The sequence below is a fragment of the Aricia agestis genome, chromosome Z (assembly GCF_905147365.1).
Source record: "Aricia agestis chromosome Z, ilAriAges1.1, whole genome shotgun sequence".
Classification (NCBI taxonomy): Eukaryota; Metazoa; Arthropoda; class Insecta; order Lepidoptera; family Lycaenidae; genus Aricia; species Aricia agestis.
In genome coordinates, this window is record NC_056428.1 from 26,217,989 (window position 1) to 26,239,018 (window position 21,030).

The following is a 21,030-nucleotide window of genomic DNA, read 5'->3' on the forward strand; positions in this document are numbered from 1 at the left end:
CAGCTGACAGATCACAATTAACATTGAATTGACATATTCGACCAAATAACGTTGGTATGTCAATTGCATAGGAATCAACTTCCTCGATGGTACATTTATAACGTGTTTTACACTACTAACAACATCATCTCAGTTACTTTCAAAGGAATTTGAACGAAAAGTTCCTTTATACCTACTTCGCCGAATACATTTTTTAGTTGACCGACTATTACTCGATAACTTATGAAGTCTTCTTAGCCGTGTTAGTTTTCCTTTTAAATTTAGCATATTTCCTACTTCCGTTGAAATTTTTCACATTTCCAGAAGCAACGGTAGAAGGGGGGTACACTGGACTAACGATTTTTTCCACTTTAAAACTTTATATTTCACAAACGGATCCCTAAATCGGAAAATGATCTATGAATACCTACTCATAATATTTTTAAAAAACCTATCCAACGACACCCCACACGATAAGATGGACGCGAAAAAAATTTCATCCCCGCTTGATGTGTAGGGAAGGTACCAAAAAAAATATATTTTTTAAGATTTCATGTACCATTTTGTCGGCATCATTAATATGTGCATTCATGCCAAATTACAACACTGCTTTGTAGGTCCTGTAGTCTCTGAGTAAAACCGCGGACAGACAGACGAACAGACAGACAGACGGACAGACAGACCGAAATTATAAGGGTTCCTTGTTGACTACGGAACCCTAAAAGTCAATCACAATAATATTTTGGTGAAATTTCTTGAAAGGGGGAATGTTTGTTACTTCTTCACCCAAAAAATAACTACAGATACTGATCAAAATGACAGGATAGTTGAGTCTCGATTAACATAAAGCCTACAGTATATCCACAAAAGTATACGTTTTACGTTAAATGATAGGTAGATTTTCCGGCTAAAAGCTCGTCTTTTTGAGTATGACGTGTTATTTGAAAATGATAACCTTGAATTTTCTAAAACATAAGCTTCTCCAGATGGTGATGACGAAATGGATGACGAAACAAAATCTCATGTCAATCTTTAACTATCGTATTTCAGGAAAGTGTTGACACTCCATTAGTGGAGAGACGGAAGAATTGGTTCCAAAGACAAATATCGCGGATGGGTTCCGTGCGGTCGGCGTCTACCGCCTATTCCTCCGGCGGGCTCTTCGGCAGGAACAGGCACAACTCCGTCGTCTACTCGAGTCCTGAAGCCGGCCAGCCCGTGGCGCCTCCGCCTCCTCATCACAAGATGTCGCTATACGAGCGGCTGGTCGGCAGAAAGTCCGGCAGAGGACAACACAGACAGAATTCGAGACACGGTAATATTTCAGCAGCGCGGTTGCTACATTGCAGCATTGTAATTAATGAATTGCTAGATGTTATATCGTATAGGGAACGTCTACTGTCTAGGGAACTATACCTACATTATATAGTACAAATTTCGGATTGGCGATATCAGCTTGCACCTTCGTTGTGCATGTAAACCTATAGTAGAGTAACCTGGATTTTGCAGTGTTTCATGTGCCTCATAAAATGATTGCCCTTTCAGGTGGGCAAAAAAGCAATGGCTCCGCTATTCCCATCACCCTCAGGAACCGACCAAGGATTCCGACTCCCGACGTCACCAAGGAGGTCATGGATCGCGAGAACCGCATCGCCATGGGCATGCAGAATATGGGCGTGATCATGACCCATCAGGGCTACCAGAACGAGGTTCCCGTGCTGGGGGCGCTGGTCCTGTCTCCAATCCAGGAGGCGGAAGGAGGGTCCCTGAACAACACCCTGCACGCCGGACAACCGGGCACCACGGCGCTGGCGCAAGCGGTGCTATCCCCGAACATGACTAAAGGTATTCACTATCAGGGAAGTTGATTCCTAGGCAGATGGTGGACCTAAGTAATTTAGTCGCGTTAAGTCAAACTCATCCGACAGATCACAGCTAACATTGAATTGACATAAGTCGACCAAACGACGTAGGTCTGTCAACTGCATAGGATTCAATTTCCTCGATCATATGAGAAACACAAGCTTACTGACGCGCTCAGAGACATATAATTATGATTAACCTACAATTTAATGAAGAATTTGACAGATAATGTATGAGGCTTAAGTCAAAATTCTAAATAATTACATTTAAGTAATTAATGTTCTACTCTGAGTGCGGCAGTTAGTCACTATTGCAGGTGCCGTTTTAATTTGCTAAGAAGGCTCCGCTCATAAACACTCATAAAGTTTTAGAAACACTGGTAGGTAAATGCGATGTGACATCTCATGACTCATGAGTAGCAAGTCGGATCGCACTGTTCAATATCGAAGAAAGACATTTCTAAAACTGCGAGAAAAATTGCCTAAATTCATACTTTATTATACTTACTTAAGTATATCTATATAAAATATATATAACTCAAAGGTGACTGACTGATTGACATAGTGATCTGTCAACGCACAGCCCAAACCACTGGACGATTCGGGCTGAAATTTGGCATGCAGGTAGATGTTATAACGTAGGCATCCGCTAAGAAAGGATTTTGATAAATTCCAACCCCAAGGGGTTCTAATAGGGGATGAAAGTTTGTATATAATAATACTTCTTAACGCGAGCGAAGCCGCGGGCAAAAGCTCGTTTATTATAAAACTGTAGAGCTCGTTTGTTTACGCGCGCTAATCTCATGAGATTAGCGCGCAAAAGAACGAACTAGTATATTAGATTTTTATGTATTTTAGCCTACTGAATAATAAAAACTAAGGAAATGTAACTCCGTCAAAAAACATGCTCCACAATACTTGTCAAAAAAGTGTACCTTAGGTACACATTTCAATACATTTGCAATATTTAGGTGACCTTGAGCGGTACTGGGCTGACGTTACATGACAGATCAAATGGAACCAAATTTAAAACAGTAATAGTATGGGAGTTACGATTCCTTAGTTTTTATTATTCGTAGATTTTAGCACAGATATATAATTTACCACTGGAAAGTTCTCTCGAAATTCCTTACTTACGGAGCCGCACGGGACATCTAACTCTAGTATTTATACTATTTGGCAGGTATGACTCCAATGCTGACGGCGGCGCCGCTGCCAGTGACACTGTCTACGCTCAGCATGCCGCAGCTGACGCTCATCAACTCCACCCCCTCCACGCCCCGCCCCGAGCGAGTCGCTACGCCCCCCAGAGCAACAGTGACAGAGATACCGTCCGACAGAGACAGCGAGAGTAGCGCCGACTTCGCGCGAAAAGGCTCGAAGCGCGGAGAAGTTTATGTGTAACAGAACGTCTAGCGGTCTTGTCAATTTTACGTTAGCGTGATGTCAGGGCGATTTTCCTGTCATGCATGTTATCGCCCCGCGGCGGATCTGGAGGTCTACTCAGTAAGTACTCCGATGTGCAAATTTTAATGTTTCGGCCGAATGATCGGGCCGTATCCTACTCCGGAATACTTTTGTTCGAAAGAAAGCCTGGGCTGGCCGAAGTTTGTCACGTGCGATTGAAGTTTGTCACGTAACTACTATTTGACTACTATAATAGACGATACGCCCGGTGTAACATTTCATTATCCTTTTTTCATTTCATTCATATCATTTCAAAACTTCGGTCGGTTTTCGGTGGGATCTGAAGATTTGAATGCGCCATATCGGAGTAGGCCCCCTGGACCACATGTGGGTGGCAACGTGCTCCTGTTGACTCGCGTGTTGCTCGCATGACAGGAAATGGGCCCTTGTGGTGATGATAAAGAGCCCTTTGAGGACTAATTTTGATGTTCCCTGGGTTTAAGGCCAACACCTTGTAATACACGAGCCACGCTATGACCCTGGATAAATACGTTTGTTTCCATCTCTAAAGATATCTCCAGACTAGTCGCGGAGTCTACTCCGTAGATAGCTGAATAGATAATGTGGATATTGATTACTTTTACAGCAAACTTTAAGTAGTCTGGACCTATCTTTAGATTGGACATTCAAATGCGAATTCTGCCTGCCACGAGTGTTTGTATTGAAACTTTTAGGAAAACGTCGAATCTGCGGCTTTGAGTTATCTAGTTTTTACTTTTCTTAATAAAAAAATATTAAATAGTCAGAAAAAGAATTTAAGGGGACACGACTCTTCTTAAATCTAGATAATTGCTATGTTTCTTAGAGCCCATGATTATAATCATTACGAATAATTATTAGTCCCCTTACATTTAAGGCTGCGCCATATCTAAGTTCAATATGAACTCGTAGCGGGAAGAAGCCGCCAAAAGCCGCGTGATTTAACATAATCGAAGACGTAAATGGATGAAGTGGATTTAAGTAACATTTTATATCATAAATTACTCTTTTCCCCTTATAATTTGAACAAACCTTTTAACTTACCTACTTCGTTATCTGGTTTATATATCTGGCTACAGGTACTTACATCAAATTCTGAAGATAAAACCTGTATTTTTTATATTCTGAAATACAAAAAAAACTATTTTTTTATTTCAAAATATCATATTCCCGGTCCTAAGGCTGCGTTTCCACTGAAGCGGAGCGGAGCTTAGCGGTGCCCGAATTGACCAATCGTGCTACTCCAGCGGAATGACAGCGAAGATTTCGAGCATGGTGATTGGTCAATTCGGCACGGCTAAGCTCCGCTCCGCTTCAGTGGAAACGCAGCCTAACGCTGCGTTTCCCCAGAGCTGAGCGGAGCTGTGTTGCGAAGAATGTGTTTTTGAGAACCAATAGCATCACCGCCCTGTGCGATGTCATGGCAAAGTCATGTCAATAAAGCGATTCTATTGGTTTTCAAAAACACATTCCTCGCAACACATCTCTGGTGGAAAGGCATCCTAAAGCTTCAATTTATGCAGAAGTAACGAAGATTTTTTCAAATTGTTAGCTATTCACTTGATCCACGTACGTCTTTAATCTTATTTTTATAAGAAATTCTAGGAACTACCATGCTGTGATTAGGTATCCTTATGAGTGATTTTTTCCGTCCAAGTTATAAAGTATTAAAACGACTATGATTTTAAGATATTGTAAATAGTTTATTGTGCCGCAATTAAATATTATGTACTTTTGTTTATTATAAAGTTTACCTAAAGGCTAACTGAAACATTAATATGGATTCAGAAATATAGCTTTCTATAAATTGTTTATAATTTTACTTGTTGTTTCATTTTTCCCCAGCACTATGCTTTGTTCAACATTTAGATTTCAGATTTACTAACACTGAAAATGTGACTTGGGTAACGGAAATTAAACAATAATATCATGCTATATCGTTTATTGGGTCATAAAATCATAGGTACTCACAATACTTCATTATTAAAATTCTAAAAAATCATTAATTTATCTAAAAATAGATAATTACTATTTATTAGATAATCAAAGTCATAAAATTATAAAATAATATTTTAAATCTACAGTGTAGTTCTAATATTAGAAAATAGTCGTAATTCAACTTATATTGTAAGATAGATTTTAATCAATTCAATACAAATTATAAAAACCGAATATTAATTAATTAACCATAAAAAAATAAAGAAATAAAACCTAGTTCCCCGCCAAATATTAAAATTTATGTGCAAATAATCACATTGAAATCTTCGCACTTTGACAAATTGCTGTAACAATCACGTTATGAAGTCGAAAAGATTAAGCAACTAGTTTTTATAACCAGTGCCGTAAATAGCCTTTTTTGCGCCCTGTGCCGTGTGCGAGATTTTATAACTGCGCCCCTGTTTCTTTTTTAGATATTATAGGTACCCGAGCAATGCTACGTATAGGCCCCTCTGGTCTGGCCATTCTTGCGCCCCCCCCAGAGTCTACGCCCTGTGCCTGGGCACCGGTGTAACCGCCCTATTTACGGCACTGTTTGTAACATGTTAAAACAGTTATCCACAAGTGTTTATGGAATACAATCACAAGGCTGAGAAAAAAACCGTATATGGAATACAATCACAAGGCTGAGAAAAATTGTGAAATAGCGATACTTTTAGGTAATAACTGATAACACAAGCAAGCTTATATCCTTTTTTGAGTGAATTGAATTTATATTTATTATTATTAGCACATTGAACATGTAGATATATAATCATGGTCGTACCCAGGTACCCCCCCCCCCCGGAAGATAAATGAACTTGTCAATAAAATGTCAATTTTCTTGGCAAGTGGGAATTAAAAACGTTTTACCTACACTGCGCAAAATGAAGTGTTGGAAACAAAATATTTTTCATTCAGATTAATAAAAGTAAATCATGATTTTTTATTTCAACATACCAGAATAACCATATTCTCGAAACAGGTATGCCGTATGAGCTGCCCCCCCCCCCCCCCCCCCCCTAGCTGAAATCCTGGGTACGCCCATGTATATAATGCAGAGATTGGATACCATATTTTGAAAAAAATCATATCGCTCTTTTATTCTTCAAAGGATTATTTGTACTTACAAGTAAGCATTCCTTGTCAGTTTTAAGAATGGCGGGGAACATGTCGTCGCGTCATTTAAGTTCTAACACCGCGCGGCCGCGTAAGTAACTTTTTGGCTATTTTGAAATATTGATGCCATTGCTAGAAAATCGGAAGACGCATCCGTGGGCGCCGGCAGAAATAATTTCCAAGGGGTGCAGATTTTAGTTCTTTTTTTTTTCTTTTTACTTTTTACGAACAACATGTGACTGTCTATTTACGTTAACAGAATACATTTAGTGCCGAAACATTACGAACTATCTTTGTACGGCATGATAAAATGATTTCCATTAGACGGCTTTTTATTTCAATAATTCCTGTTGAATGTTCAAAAATTCCTGTTGTTCTCCAGGGGGTGCAAGTGCACCACCTGGCACCCCTCTGCCGGCGGCCATAGCAGTGTAGAACTTAAAAGACGATGTGTACTTATATATAATATTATTTATAGGTCGATCGATCGATCGATCTCGTTACACTTGTATGTCGTTTCGTATTGTGGCCATAGCGCCTACCACATCAGACAGCTACTGAAAAGAGACATAATAAATTTTAGAGGGTGTACAAAACAAATAATTAAAACATTATGGGCAAGTTCAAGGCGCTGGAGCGCCTGTCCATACAAACCACGAAAAAAAGTTACTTTTTCAGCACTGCTACTTTCAAAGTGAACTTTATTTAAGGAAACATACACACCCTAAAGTATCATCAGTACATAAAGAGTGTTACACAACTAACCCTGGCTTTAATTTAAAAAAAAACATTAGTATTATCATTTATCATACCATTCTGCTTATTTAGTGCTATTATTCCTATCTAGGTAAAGTTCTAGTTTTATTTTTTTACTTTTTAGGGTTGCGTACCCAAAGGGTAAAAACAGGACACTATTACTGAGACTTCGATGTCTGTCTCCAGGCTGTATCTCAAGAACCGCTATAGCGGTTCTTGAGATACAGCCTGTATCAGAAGTCTAGCTATAGCTAGACTTCTGAAATTTATACAGATAGTGTATTTTGGTGCCATTATAACAACACATACTGAAACAAAATAAAGCTCATATTTAAGGTGGGCTCCTGCCCGTACAAAAACGTGTTTTTTTGGTATTTTTGGCTCGTTACACATACTGGCAACATGTGGACACTTGAAATTTTCACAAAATCCTTAATTATAATATGTGTATTTTAATATTTAATATGTATTAAAATAAAATAAATAATTAAGAGGGGCTCCCATACAAAAAAACACATTATTCCATACTTTCGCTCTTCGTACGGAACCTTTCGTGCGCGAGTCAGAGTCGCACTTGGCCGATTTTTTAATCTTACCAACATTCTATACCCCATTAGTAATGAATAAGCAATCAATTAAGCTAAATTATATTCATTTGTAGGTAATTAGAAGCTCATGATTTTGGCTTTGATTATGTATACATTTTAGTACAATGTGTCACAATTAAAACTATAAAGCTTAGGTCAAACCTACGCGACCAGGCGACTGCGAAGCGGAGCGTCAAGTTGTCAAATGTGTTTTTTGTATACAAAACACATATTTGACAACTTGACGCTCCGCATCGCAGTCGCCTGGTCGCGTAGGTTTGGCCTAAGCTTAATATCTAAAATATTATTTAATTATAAGGGTGGTTGAGTTGGTTCTCCAAAATTTGTTTAACTTGGTGTTACTTATTAGCAACAATTTTCACATATTTATATTTCTTTCCCCCAATATTTTGTACTTATATTAAACGGTATTATTAGGTCTGTTTAACTCGGTCACTTATTTTCATAACTAGCGACTATACTATAAAATATAATATGGCCTATGTCACTCACTGAAGAAAATGGAAATTATTAAAATCGATTCAGTAGTTTTAAGGGTTCCGTAGCCAAATGGCAAAAAACGGCACCCTTGTAGATTCGTCATATCTATCTGTCTGTCTGTCCGTCCGTATGTCACAGCCACTTTTCTCCGAAACTATAATAGCTATAGGTACTATTGAAACTTGGTAAGTAGATGTAGTCTGTGAGCCGCATTAAGATTTTGATACAAAAAATTAAATTAAGAAATTTAAAAAAACCCCCGCCAAAACAACTTTAAAAAGTAATGAAATAATATTTACTGCCTTTAAGTTCAAATGATTCCCAACTTGTGTAAAGTAATAATTATTTTAGTCCATAATTGTTGTCACGGTGTGTCGGGGGACCGCCAAGTAAACTACAACCTACAACCGCCAAGTGGCTGAGTGATTACTTATCTCGATTCAGATAGCTGTGAATTGATCCTTAAACTTGTTAAGTGAAATTAAACATCTACATTAGCGGTCCCCCGACACACCTTGACAACAATTATGGACTAAAATAATTATTACTTTACACAAGTTAGGAATCATTTGAACTTAAAGGTAGTAAATATTATTTCATTACTTTTTAAAGTTGTTTTGGCGGGGGTTTTTTTAAATTTCTTAATTTAATTTTATTTCATACTTTTTAAACTTGTGTTGGTTATAGTGCAGAATAATTCCTATCAACAGAATCATATTCTCATGATTACCATCTATCAATGTCCTTTTCAATGAGGCCGTTAAAATGAGCCCAAACATGAAACCTCCACTTTGGATTCATACGAAGCTCGGTTCCTATAGAATCCAGGCGATGCTGCAGCAGCAGCATGTAAATATTTACTGTTTATACTTTATCTACTTCTTACTGGTTGTCACAATTAAAATGAGCCCAAACACGAAACCTCTGCTCTTAGTTGGCGAGGAGTTGGATATCCTATTGATTACCAGGTGATGCTGCAGCACCAGGTCAACTTTCCATTATTATGTGTATACATATATTGTATATTCACAAATATCACGAACTAGAATGAAATATAAAACCTATCAAACGACTACAAGTTGCTAACGGCCTTTCATGAACCAGATAAACCCTGATTGTCCAGGACTGAGCAGGCTGATGATGATGAATTATAGCTAAGAACACTCTCGATCATGTCAGCTTTCAAACAAAAAAAACTAGATCAAAATCGGTCCACCCGTTTGGATGCTACGATGCCACGGACAGATACACACACAGACAAACAGACAGACAGACAGACACGTCAAACTTATAACACCCCTCTTTTTTGTCGGGGGTCAAAAATGGAAAAATTATTAAAAATTTTAGGGATCCCCATAGGGTGGATAGGTCTTCAAAAATCATATTGAGGTTTCTAATATATTTTTTTTTCTAAACTGAATAGTTTGCGAGAGAGACTCTTCCAAATTCCCCCCCCCCCCCCCCAACTTCTAAAGGGGCCATGATGTCGAAAAAAAATATATGATGTACATTACAATAAAAACTACCAACGAAAATTGGTTTGAAAGAGATCTAGCAAGTAGTTTTTTTTTTATAGGTCATAAAATATGGTAAGCCTTAAACCAGGTGTTCTCAATCTTTTTCTGCCTGCGGCGCAGTTACACGTCACAATGTTTTGTCACGGCGCCCTATACTCTATCTAGCTATAAGAAAAGATACATTAATAAATACCTATATTGATTATATGTATAGTTAGGTTATGCAGGTAAAAAGTAATGAACAAATATTTAATCATCTACCTGCTTTACATAACTAATATTATAATTTAAAGAACATCGAACCTTATCGGCATACCTGTCGTATTTTGGTGTACACCTATAGCTTTGTCCACACTGTGCCTTTTTCTGTTCGTCAAGGGCATGCGCTATAGCGCAGTCAACAGCGAACGTGAGGCATGCCCGCGACGAATGCCCTCTGACCGTATCCAAAACTTCAAAAATGACAATATTGGCGTTGCGTTCCTTGACGCATTCAATTATTGAATGCGCCAATATGAAAGTTGATGACGAAAATTGAAGATGAAAGTGCACAGTGTGGACATAGCTTATGAAACATACGCCAATCGAAAGAGAAGATAGATGTTTACAATGTAAAAATGTACAATGCAAAAATCCACAGTATAGGATAAGAACTTTATTGATTTTTATATAAAAATAGCATTTTCAAAAAAATATGTCAGAAGTTAACCAAATTTTGGAGAACCACCCATAAAATGAAAGAAAAATTTTAACATACCTTGTCTTTAAAACCGTGCAGGTTTGGAGATTTTGACAGCTAGAAATGAAAAAATATTATTACATATATTATACTAGCCGACCCGGCAAATGTTGTTTTGCCATATATAATGTATTTCGCTTATGGCGGCTCTCGACATAGGCGAACGCGTTGGCCAACGCGTCTGCGGACGCGTTGGCCCAATGTGTAGAACGGGCGTTCGCGCGTTGGCCGTAGGTATTTAGACGTTGGCCGACGCATCTGCGAGCTTGCCGCGCGGGTCGGAAATGTCGGCAAAAGATCAAAGGACATTTGTCGCAAGCTTCGCGCTCCATCCACACATAGGCCGCGCGATCAGTTTGCCCGGAGTTATAATTATGATAATTATTATAATATGTAATAATTTTTGTATGTAATAATTTAATAAATAATAAGTAGGTAATAAAATAATTACTTATATTATTTTAATATTATAAAATATTATGTAATAGTGAGTTTATTTCTTTGTTTGTTACGTTTTCTCGCCTTTTATTTATTTATTTCGAGAATACTCTTTAAAAACTTTTTCTTGTCCACATTTACAAAGTAATTATAAGCTTTGAATAAATAAACAGCAGCAGCTGTTAGCGACTAAACATCCATTTTGAATCCGTCCGCACATTGGCGCGATCCAAAGCATACTGAACGACCTTCCTATGTGTGGATTACTCACAAACGCCGTTGCAAGCGCACTGCCAACGCGTCTGCAGACGCGTTGGCCAACGCGTTCGCCTATGTCGAGAGCCGCCATTATATTATTTTATTGAAGTGACTAAATAAGAATGGCACCATGGCAACGTCCATCGCTATCCCATCACACAAATTAGCAGGAAAAAGGAATTGTTACATACATTAGCTGATTATTTTTTAAAGTATGCTAAATGTTTGTTAAAAAATATGTTGTTATTAAATAACTATTAACACTATGCTAATAATATGCTTACCGAACGTATAAGTAATGCTTGTATAAATGTATTTAACTTCTCGCTATTTTTATCAAGAATAGCTATCTTTTTATGTATCTCCTCCTTCGCTTGCTTTAGTTTTTCTAATTTGTCTTTGTTGTATTGATACCTGTTGACAGAAAAATATGATAATAAATATACTTAATTAATATCATGGTGGTTTGGACTATGCCCAAAAAAACCCGTAGTCGATTAAAATAATTTATGTAAGTACTAGCTGTTGCCCGCGACTTCGTCCGCGTGGACTTCAGCTTATAGCGCGCGGTAGTTCCCGTTTCCAGTAGGCTACAGCCTACATTACTGCATAATTTCGACAAAGTTGCTTCCGCCGGTTCCGCGGTACGATTACTTCAATTCATTATTAAACTTAAAAAAAAAAACTCAAAAGTAAATCATATATCCACCACCTCTTATAGAAACACGTTTGAGCAAGCGCTTGTGCGATGTAGGTGACAGCAGAGCGACATCTATTATAAATTTTTGGAACTAACTTAATTTGAACAAATTTCCGCATAGCACCCCCTTACAACCCCTTTTTGCAGTTAAAAAGTAGCCTATGTCCATTCTCAGGCTTTAGACTATCTGTGTACAAAATTTCATTACAATCGGTTCAGCAGTTTTGGCGTGAAAGCGAGACAGACGGACAGACAGACAGAGATACTTTTGCATTTATAATATTAGCATATTAGTATATAGATAGCAAAGTAGACCATAAATAGTAGATTGTAAATATGCAATTCATCTTATTCAAACCATAACCGAAACCGATAATTTGAAAAAAATAATTCTGAGATACCCAATACCTACTTCCAACCAACTAGTTACTTCCTTTGTTTTTGTGTTCTTTCTCGTGAAAGCGATGTTGATAGACAATAATTTACAATTAAGACAAAAAAAACTATGTCAAATATATTATATTTTAAGAATAAACTAAATCACAAGTGGCTTCCCTCTACATCCTCTATCGGTTGTATCACGTGGAGTGCTCTAAGAAATTGTTCGGAATCATTCCACCTGCAACTTTTCGCTATCGTTCCACGCGAAACATAATAATATATACCACCCTCATCACCTTGATGAGTGGCAGTCTTTCACGGTGCGTTTTTTGCGTAACTTTCTGCTGCGCACTGTAAAACTCTGAAACAAACTGTCACCAGCAGTATTTTCAATACGACCTGCAAACCTTCAAAGACTGGCAACGCACTTGCAGCTCTTCCGATGTTGCGAGTATCCATGGGCGACAGTAGTTTAGTAGTAGTAATTTGAACGAAAAGTTCCTTTATACTTCAACTTGATGAAATCAAAAATGTACGGTTGCAGCACGATTGCAGGCGTCATTTAGTCTTTACTAAATACACATTAATCTTTTCAAGTGTTTCAATATTGAGAAAGTAAACAGAACGGCAAACGTCTACTCGATAAGAGATTGATAAGAGAGGCGCTTGGCCACTCCGTCAGACTCCGTAAGACCATCTACATAAATTATTATTAATATAATATTATGATATTATATTCGGAACGTGCACGTCAGTAGTGACTTATTTCAAACGAAGTGTGTCAAAAAATAAACAACAAGAGTTTGTTTATTTTGTAAATATTATAGCAAATAAAATATATTTAGAACAATAATTAATGGTATTTGGGTTAGATTTAGTTAAAAACTACTTGTGGAAAATGAATATAATCATAAAAAACTGGTTTTGAAAGTATAATACACTCAATAAGTTTCAAGTCCCAATCTATGCTAAAAGGAAATAAATTGGTGTAAACAGGACATGTAAGGGATGTAAAAGAGCTAAGAACTAATGGCAATGTTATTTAATACGAGCCAATATAATTCGTTGAACATCGATGACTTCAGCAACCTATAAAACAAGTTCAAACGTAAGTAATGAACCAACCAAAAACGTAACTAAGCATTTAGATAAAGGTAGTCTAAACATTTTTATTCATTCTTACAGATAGATAATAATGATCGGTTGTTGCTGGAGTAAAATGCAGCTGCGTTTATAACCAGAGCGGCAAGTGCGAACATATTGCTGCTTTAATCAGTAACAGAAATACAAGCAATACTTTATACTTGAAAAAAATAAATGTAATGTTTTTAAAAATCTTGTTTTTATTTATTTTTTTACAATATTATTACTCTGGAAGAAAATCGGAGTCTATAAATTTACTAAAACACTGATACTTTGGATTTAAATAAAATAGGTATTCTATGAAACTATCACCGCAAGTTTTGTCGTCGGGTTTTTGAGAACATGGTGGTCCATCATTCATCAACACTAAAACGATAGTTAGGTACTCAATTAATATCTTTATAAAATGCAACTTAAATAAAATTGACTTGACTGATAATGCAATTTTAGGTTATATCGAATCACATACTTTTTCATTTTTACAGCAGCTATCTGATGTAATTTCCTAGTGGATTTAGGAAAAACATTAAATTTGTATACTGACTACCTATTTTTGCTGTTATTTTTGCAGTCTACGATACAAAAACCATAAAGACCAATTTCTAAAAATTTCAAAACAAGATTGACAAGTTTGTTTGACTACTAACTGAGCCCCTTTGGTTGCATATTTTTGCCACGGCAAGCGCGGCAATCGCTTTCTTTATCCCCTCCACCCACTTCGCACGCTCCGAATACAATTGGACGACGACGAAAACCAGTAATCACAATTTTATACAGTGCTTTAGCTGTGTCAGAGGAAATGCCAAAACAATATTACACACTCCAAGTTGTTTTAAATCTCCAGTAATTGGTGGCATTTCGTGTCGAATATCTTCGCCCCGAACACACTCCGCCATAATGCGGCTGCGTTCCAGTAGACGTTAATTTTGACCAAAACGCTCAAAACGTCCCCTTTTGCCTTTCCATTTGACGACCACGGTCGTTTTGATCGCGTATATGACGTCACTCATGACGTCATCATTTTCGCTCAAAACGACCCTCGACGAAATATATAATTTATATTTATAACAAAAAAAAACTGACCTGAACTCAATATTGTTACATTGCTTGCACTTCTTAGGTGGTTGCATTTCCGCTTCTAAACCACGCCCTGGATTACTAACTGTGAAACAAAAGCAAAACATTTATTCATAGAAAAATAAAGTAAATTTTACTGAGCTTCGAACAACCACTATACCCATGCTTAGTTATTTTTAACCTCCGACCAAAAAGAAGGGTGTTATTGCAAACCAAGAGCAACAATTTTGAAACGCGCTGTCAAAGTTTCCTGTGTAAGGGCGTTTGTGCACTACACGGAATTTTACCATCCGGCGCGGCGCGGCATCTCGATTTCCTACTTTATTTATATGGCAAACGTGAAAGTTATGAACGCCGGACGATAAAATTCCGTGTAGTGCACAAACGCCCTAAGGCTGCGTTTCCACCAGAGATGTGTTGCGAGGAATGTGTTTTTGAGAACCAATATAATCGCTTCATTGGCATGACCTCGCTCAGCGCAGCGATTCTATTGGATCTTAAACACATTCCTCGCAACACATCTCTGGTGGTAACACAGTCTAATGCTGGCTTTTTACGGCGCGTAATATCACGAGCCGCGTCGCGCCAGCTCGAGCCACGCGCCATGTGAAGGGGGTGGCTCGAGGACAGAGGTGGCGCGGGCTAGCTCGTTCTATCCGATTGAAGTCGGTAACTTCAAAGGCGCGGCTCGAGCGGCTCTTGATATCACGCGCCGTGAGAAGCCAGCATTATATGTATACTTTAACTGACAACAAGGACTTCGGCCTGATATCTCCTTCTGGGGCTTACACTGTTCCCATAGTACATATTATAAATTCTAATGTGTTACTTATCTCTTTAAATTCAAACCACGCAACTGAATTAAAGTACGGGAAAGGACGGAGGATAGTGTTTATGGGAGCAAAAGGTGCAATTTCATGCGAAGTTGCGGGCAACATCAACATCTAACTAATAAATATCTTACATGATTCCATCACGGTCCAATCGCGTTTGGTCGCAGACTGTACAGGCGGGGCTAAACTCGTCAAAGAAGCTATTGTAGACGGAACCACCTTCATAGCATTGCTCGCCACACAATCTACAGCTGCAGTTCTGAAATTATACAAAAAATAATAGTTTAAAAAATAAAAAAAACACTATTTTCATCTTTATAATAAGTATTATCTATTTGTTTGTAGGAACTCTTAAAATGTGTGTTACAAATAGATCCATAGTTATAATTTAAAAATTATAATAATCCTAATCTAATAACTTACTCATTATGCAGCGGAGGGGGTGGCACATTGAAGTTTACGCTTTCTGAAAGTAAAGTTATTGTTAGTGAAAGTCTCGTAGCAAAATTAGTATTCAGACTAAAATAACAAAATTTACCCTTGTTTAATTTGGGATGCGGTTGTGTTTTTGGGGGAGGTGGAGGAGGCGGTGGCATCAGCAAATTATTATTATTGTTGTTAGGATTCTTGTTAAGCATGTGTGCAAATGCATGTGGAGGTAAGTAGCGAGTTCGGTAGTATTCTTGCTCTTCGAAAACGGTAGCATGAACATATCTGCAGTGGGCACGGGCGCACACCTGTGACTGGTACTCGCGACAGAATGTGTAAACACCGTATAAGTCCTCATGTGACACATCACTCTTGTGTGCATATCTGCAACCAATTCTAGTGCATGTTCCTCTTAGGAAATCTCTGCAAATTGTCTCTTTTGCTTTCTTCAAGTCAGCATCTACAGAATTTTCTTCTTTGGATATACCATGATCTGCAGATCCAGATGTGTTAATTGTGCTTGTAGCCTCAATATCATCATTGGGTGGAGGATCTAAGGGGAGGGGTGGTTGCACTTCTTTCTTGGCTTCACATTTTTCTGTAGAAGGTTGCTGAAGGTCCAATTTATTTTTTAAAAACTTTTTCATGTTTTTAAAATTTGGAGATGATCTAAAGTTAATTGAGTCTTCAGCTCCAACCTTATTGGAGGAAATATCTGAAATAATATGTACGAGATTTTAATTGGACACATTTAACAAAATGTAATACATGATATAATACATATTGTTCTCTTTAGTAACTTCAACATTTTTCATCTACATTAAATTTGCTATAAATTACGTCTAAACATTTTTAAAGAACATTCTAAACCTTTTTTAGGGTTCCGTAGTCAACAAGGAACCCTTATAGTTTTGGTCTATCCGTCCGTCTGTCTGTCCGCAGTTTTTCTCAGAGACTATAGGACCTACAAAGCTGTAATTTGGCAATAAATAGACCAACTAAAACTATGGTTTATGGTTTATTTACTTCAATAAAACAAATTTACATTACAAAATAGCATGGATTACAAATATTATGGCTTAATTACAATAAGACATTGGTAGCTACAAAAGTGTAAAACTGCAGCGCAGCTACCAATGCCTCTTAGGGCGGATTCGACCAAACTGGAGTTAAATTTTACTCGAGTATTTAACTTAAAGTAACTTAAAATAATTAATATAATGTATTATATATAATAACAAGGCTATGGCTAATTACGGCTTACAAACTATAACAAATATGACATGTGATTGCCGTATAATATGTTATGTTACATGTGTTTAGGGGCTAGGGGGATTGCGGACTAAGATGGGGTTGATTTTAGATTCATTGGATGGTAATGAGTTCGAGAACTATACTCATTAAGTTTGCTTAGACATGATGTAAACAACGATAATCGTCGATTACATCATGTCTAAGCAAACTTAACTTTGGAAATGACATTGTAAATAGCGAATAGGGAATCAATAATTGTACAAGGAACCAAGGGTGAGGGAATCATATTATATTTTCCTCCATTACTCAGAAACGGAGCAACAAAGTGTGTGGCCTCCTTCCATGATGTTTAGAGGGCTACCAATCCACGCACGCGCAACCGCATACTACTTATAACTAGGTACGAGCCTCCAAGTGAAGCGTCTAGGGAATCACTATATGCGCCAGGACAAATTTTTAATTGACTTTTTCTATTTAAATATAACAATATTAAGTATGTTTATGTTTTTTTTTTATTAAATAATGGGGCAAACGAGCAAACGGGTCACCTGATGGTAAGCAACTACCGTCGCCCATGGACACTCGCAACAACAGAAGAGCTGCAGGTGAGTTGCTGGCCTTTTAATAGGGAATACGCTCTTTTCTTGAAGGTTTGCAGGTCGTATAGGTCCGGAAATACTGCTGGTGACAGTTCGTTAAAGAGTTTTACAGTGCGCGGCAGAAAGTTACGCGAAAAACGCAATGTGGAAGACTGCCACTCATCAAGGTGATGAGGATGGTATGTTTTTCGCGTGGGACGATGGCGAAAAGTTGCAGGTGGTATGATTCCGAACAATTCCTCAGAGCACTCCCCGTGATACAACCGATAGAGGATGCAGAGTGAAGCTACATCTCGGCGTAATTCCAAGGGGTCCAAGCTGTTTGAAACACTATGGCAGTCAACAATTCGAGCGGCCCTTCGTTGGAGGAAGCAGTTGGTATTTTGGCGCCCCTGCCCAGAGATGAGAACAATATTCCATATGAGGCCGAACCTGTGCCTTGTAGAGTTGTAGGCGTTGGTCCGGACTGAAGTACTGTCTCGCTCTGTTATGAACGCCAAGCTTCTTGGAGGCTAATTTGGCCTTACCCTCTAGAGTCTAGATGATATCGGAACTGGACTTCGCTCGATATGTTGACGCCAAGTATCTCAATACTAGGGGAGATGGTTAAAGATGTGCCCTCGAAACGAGGATATACGACCATTGGAGACTTTTTAGTGGTGAATGCGCAGACTTGTGTCTTGGCGGGGTTGAATTAGACCAAGTTACGTCTACCGACTATCCCATTCAGAGACCTTCTCCAATGAATTTTCCACCTTAAACACAAGTTCGTTTCGACTCTCAGTGACATTTTGCCGAGAAATATTGGGGGAGCCGGTATATACGGCATCACCTGTACTATTATGCGCATAGCAATGAATGCCGTTGGTCTGTAACATGTCATTGATATGCAGTATGAATAGAGTAGGCGATAGCACACAGCCCTGAGGGACACCAGCATCAACAGACTGTGTTTCCGAGCATTCACCGTCAACTACGACCTTTATGCTTCTGTCTGCTAACAAACTAGTGACCCACTTACATAATTTCTCGGGCAGCCCGTATGATGGAAGCTTTGATAGCAGCGCTTTATGCCAAATCCGATCAAAGGCCTTCGCAATGTCTAAACTAACAGCCAATGCCTCTCCCTTCGACTCTTTTGAAATTGCCTGAGCCCAACGATGAGTCAGGTACGCCAAGAGGTCACCAGCCGAGCGACCCTTACGGAACCCGTATTGTTTGTCGCTTAGTAATCCCTGGCCGTCCAAGTATTAAAGTAGCTGGCTTTTGATAATGGATTCTATTATCTTCGAGAAAAGAGAGGTTATAGCTATTGGTCTGTAGATGGAAGGATTTGAGCGATTAGCTTTTTTGGGGATCGGGTGCACCAATGCTGTCTTCCAAGAAGCCGGGACGATGCCAATGGAATAGGAGAGCCGAAAAAGACGCGTCAAGACCGGAGCCAACTCTGGAGCACACTTTGTACAACATGTACAATGTACAACTTTTTTAATTATAAATATTTTGTTTATACTCTAACCCCCTTACTAATAAACGTTGTATAAGCTTTGAATAGTTATACAGTGTTTTGTTACTGTCACACAAGTGACATTTTTAATTGGATTGAAGAAGACAAGACACTATATAACTATTCAAAGCTTATACAGCGGTTATTAGTAAGGGGGTCACAATTTAATTACTTTGAAATTAGAATTTCAATGTATTTGTAGCATTTTTTTAGGAATTTATAGTGAATTCTGGGGACAGGACATGTCTAGCGAAAATCACAAGCTTTTATTAGCATCTCTAAATCAACTTCTATATGAGACAGTCAATATAGATGTAAACCTTCAATTTTTAAGTTTTGTAATGATTATAATATCAATTGTAGCTTGTAGACAAATATTGAACAAAATTAATTACTGAGAGATTAAGATTTTTTTCTTGGCTTTGGCCCAACACAGATTCCCACCCCTGTATCTCCTGTATCACCAGGATCGACAGCGGTATCCAACCGCGAAAACCCTTTGATATGATCTCAGGGAGCCCGAGGGACATGCTACAGATAATGTGATGGGCAGTTTGTTCAAACATACTGCCTTCGGTCGAGCACTCTCACATAGGCGATGTAACCAATTTAAATCCGTAAAGTTTGGCTTTAAAATTCGAGATTAAGATAAAAGTCGAGATTAAGATTAAAAACCTTCGGCTTCGGCTTGAGCCGAAGGTAGTGGCGATTGCCGATTAATAGGCTTCGGCTTCGGCTAAAAAGAGACCTTCGGTCCCGGACACTAGCCACTGGCCACGTTACTTTATTCGCCACGTCTTGTTTGAGGGTAACTATTTGTACGAGAATTTACTGCTATTATTACAAGAATTGAGGAAATGCACAATTAAATGCCACGAGTTATAGAAAGATTAATTAACTAGATCTAACCATAATCTAACAATGTGTACAAAATAGTAATAAAAGTGTATCTTACCTTGGGATACCTGCATTTACTCGAAATTTGTTTAATAAAAAACGTAAAATTTGTAAGTAATATTTTAACGATAAGATATGATCGTTACAACACAAATTTAAAATAAAAGACTGACAAGAGAATCAATACAATGCGCATTATTTTCAAAACATCATTTCAGAAACATTTTGAGCCCTTTCTTTCAACATGCCACAAGCCCGCAACCACAGATTACTAGTATATATTTGTAGACCCACAACACTATTTTATTTTAAAAATAAAGCACTCGTTCATCGTTGTCAGAAATTGGCAAGCACCACAGATTACTAGGCAAGCACTTTGTGATGTGGTCTGACCACGATCTGACTGCGCTAGTCGCTACTTTGGTCGCTACACTGAAAGAGTCCTCCAAAGCAAAAGAAATTTAATCACTACGAATGACTACGAACTACGTTTCTCCAAAGTCTCTCTACCTCCAGTCCACAGATTACTAGCTCCAGTCTCCACAGTCAGGGTTGCCAGATGCAATTTTACGATTTCTCCCAAAATGATTTTTATATTTCCCCAAAATGATACGTTTTCAAAAAAAAATCCCCAATCGCTTTGTTACAGAAAAAAAAACCGAATATAAAATTGAAACTACTTTTATTCGATTTAGTAGTTTCAATCACTCGACAGTTAAACAGATACACAACACATGGTCGCTCGCTCGACCAAAGAGACAATTTTTTTAAGGGGGTGACCGACGTGCGTGTAAGTACGCGGACTATGGCTCGACGAGCTTAGGAGTTAGGCTGGTATTTAAGATGCGACCCGGTCTCAAGACACGGTTCAGGCTCTGTGATTGGTTGGCTGTCAAAATTTAGACCGAGAAGCATCTTGAGTACTGACTATTTAATATTTATACCAGCCTTAATCGCCTGTGTGTCAGCAAAGAGCCACGAGCCGCGAGCCTGGGGGCATGGTAATCCAGTGTGAGCGATTCTCGTGTGTC

At 38.3% G+C, this 21,030-nt stretch overlaps 2 protein-coding genes across 6 annotated transcripts in view; one reads left to right on the top strand and one right to left on the bottom strand.

Annotated features, from left to right (window-relative positions):
• LOC121738366 (bestrophin-4) overlaps window positions 1-3,921 on the top strand; it is a 63,594-nt gene extending 59,673 nt beyond the window's left edge. For 4 of the 5 annotated variants that reach the window (XM_042130357.1, XM_042130356.1, XM_042130358.1 and 1 more), the window contains 3 exons: window positions 1,030-1,294; window positions 1,525-1,824; window positions 3,025-3,921. In XM_042130357.1, coding sequence (XP_041986291.1) covers window positions 1,030-1,294; window positions 1,525-1,824; window positions 3,025-3,245 — 786 coding nt within the window. In that variant the 3' untranslated portion in view covers window positions 3,246-3,921. The remainder of the gene's footprint in view (window positions 1-1,029; window positions 1,295-1,524; window positions 1,825-3,024) is intronic. The other variant, XR_006037277.1, reaches the window with a different exon arrangement.
• A 2,812-nt stretch (window positions 3,922-6,733) lies between these two features.
• Window positions 6,734-20,092, bottom strand: LOC121738368. Its single transcript, XM_042130362.1, has 8 exons — window positions 20,057-20,092; window positions 15,852-16,459; window positions 15,737-15,779; window positions 15,445-15,572; window positions 14,487-14,565; window positions 11,464-11,593; window positions 10,502-10,540; window positions 6,734-6,937 (listed from the first exon to the last, which is right to left on the bottom strand). Exons 1-8 carry the CDS (start codon window positions 20,071-20,073, stop codon window positions 6,884-6,886), a joined length of 1,098 nt encoding a protein of 365 aa, XP_041986296.1. The 5' UTR covers window positions 20,074-20,092; the 3' UTR covers window positions 6,734-6,883.
• Between the last annotated feature and the right edge of the window lie 938 nt (window positions 20,093-21,030).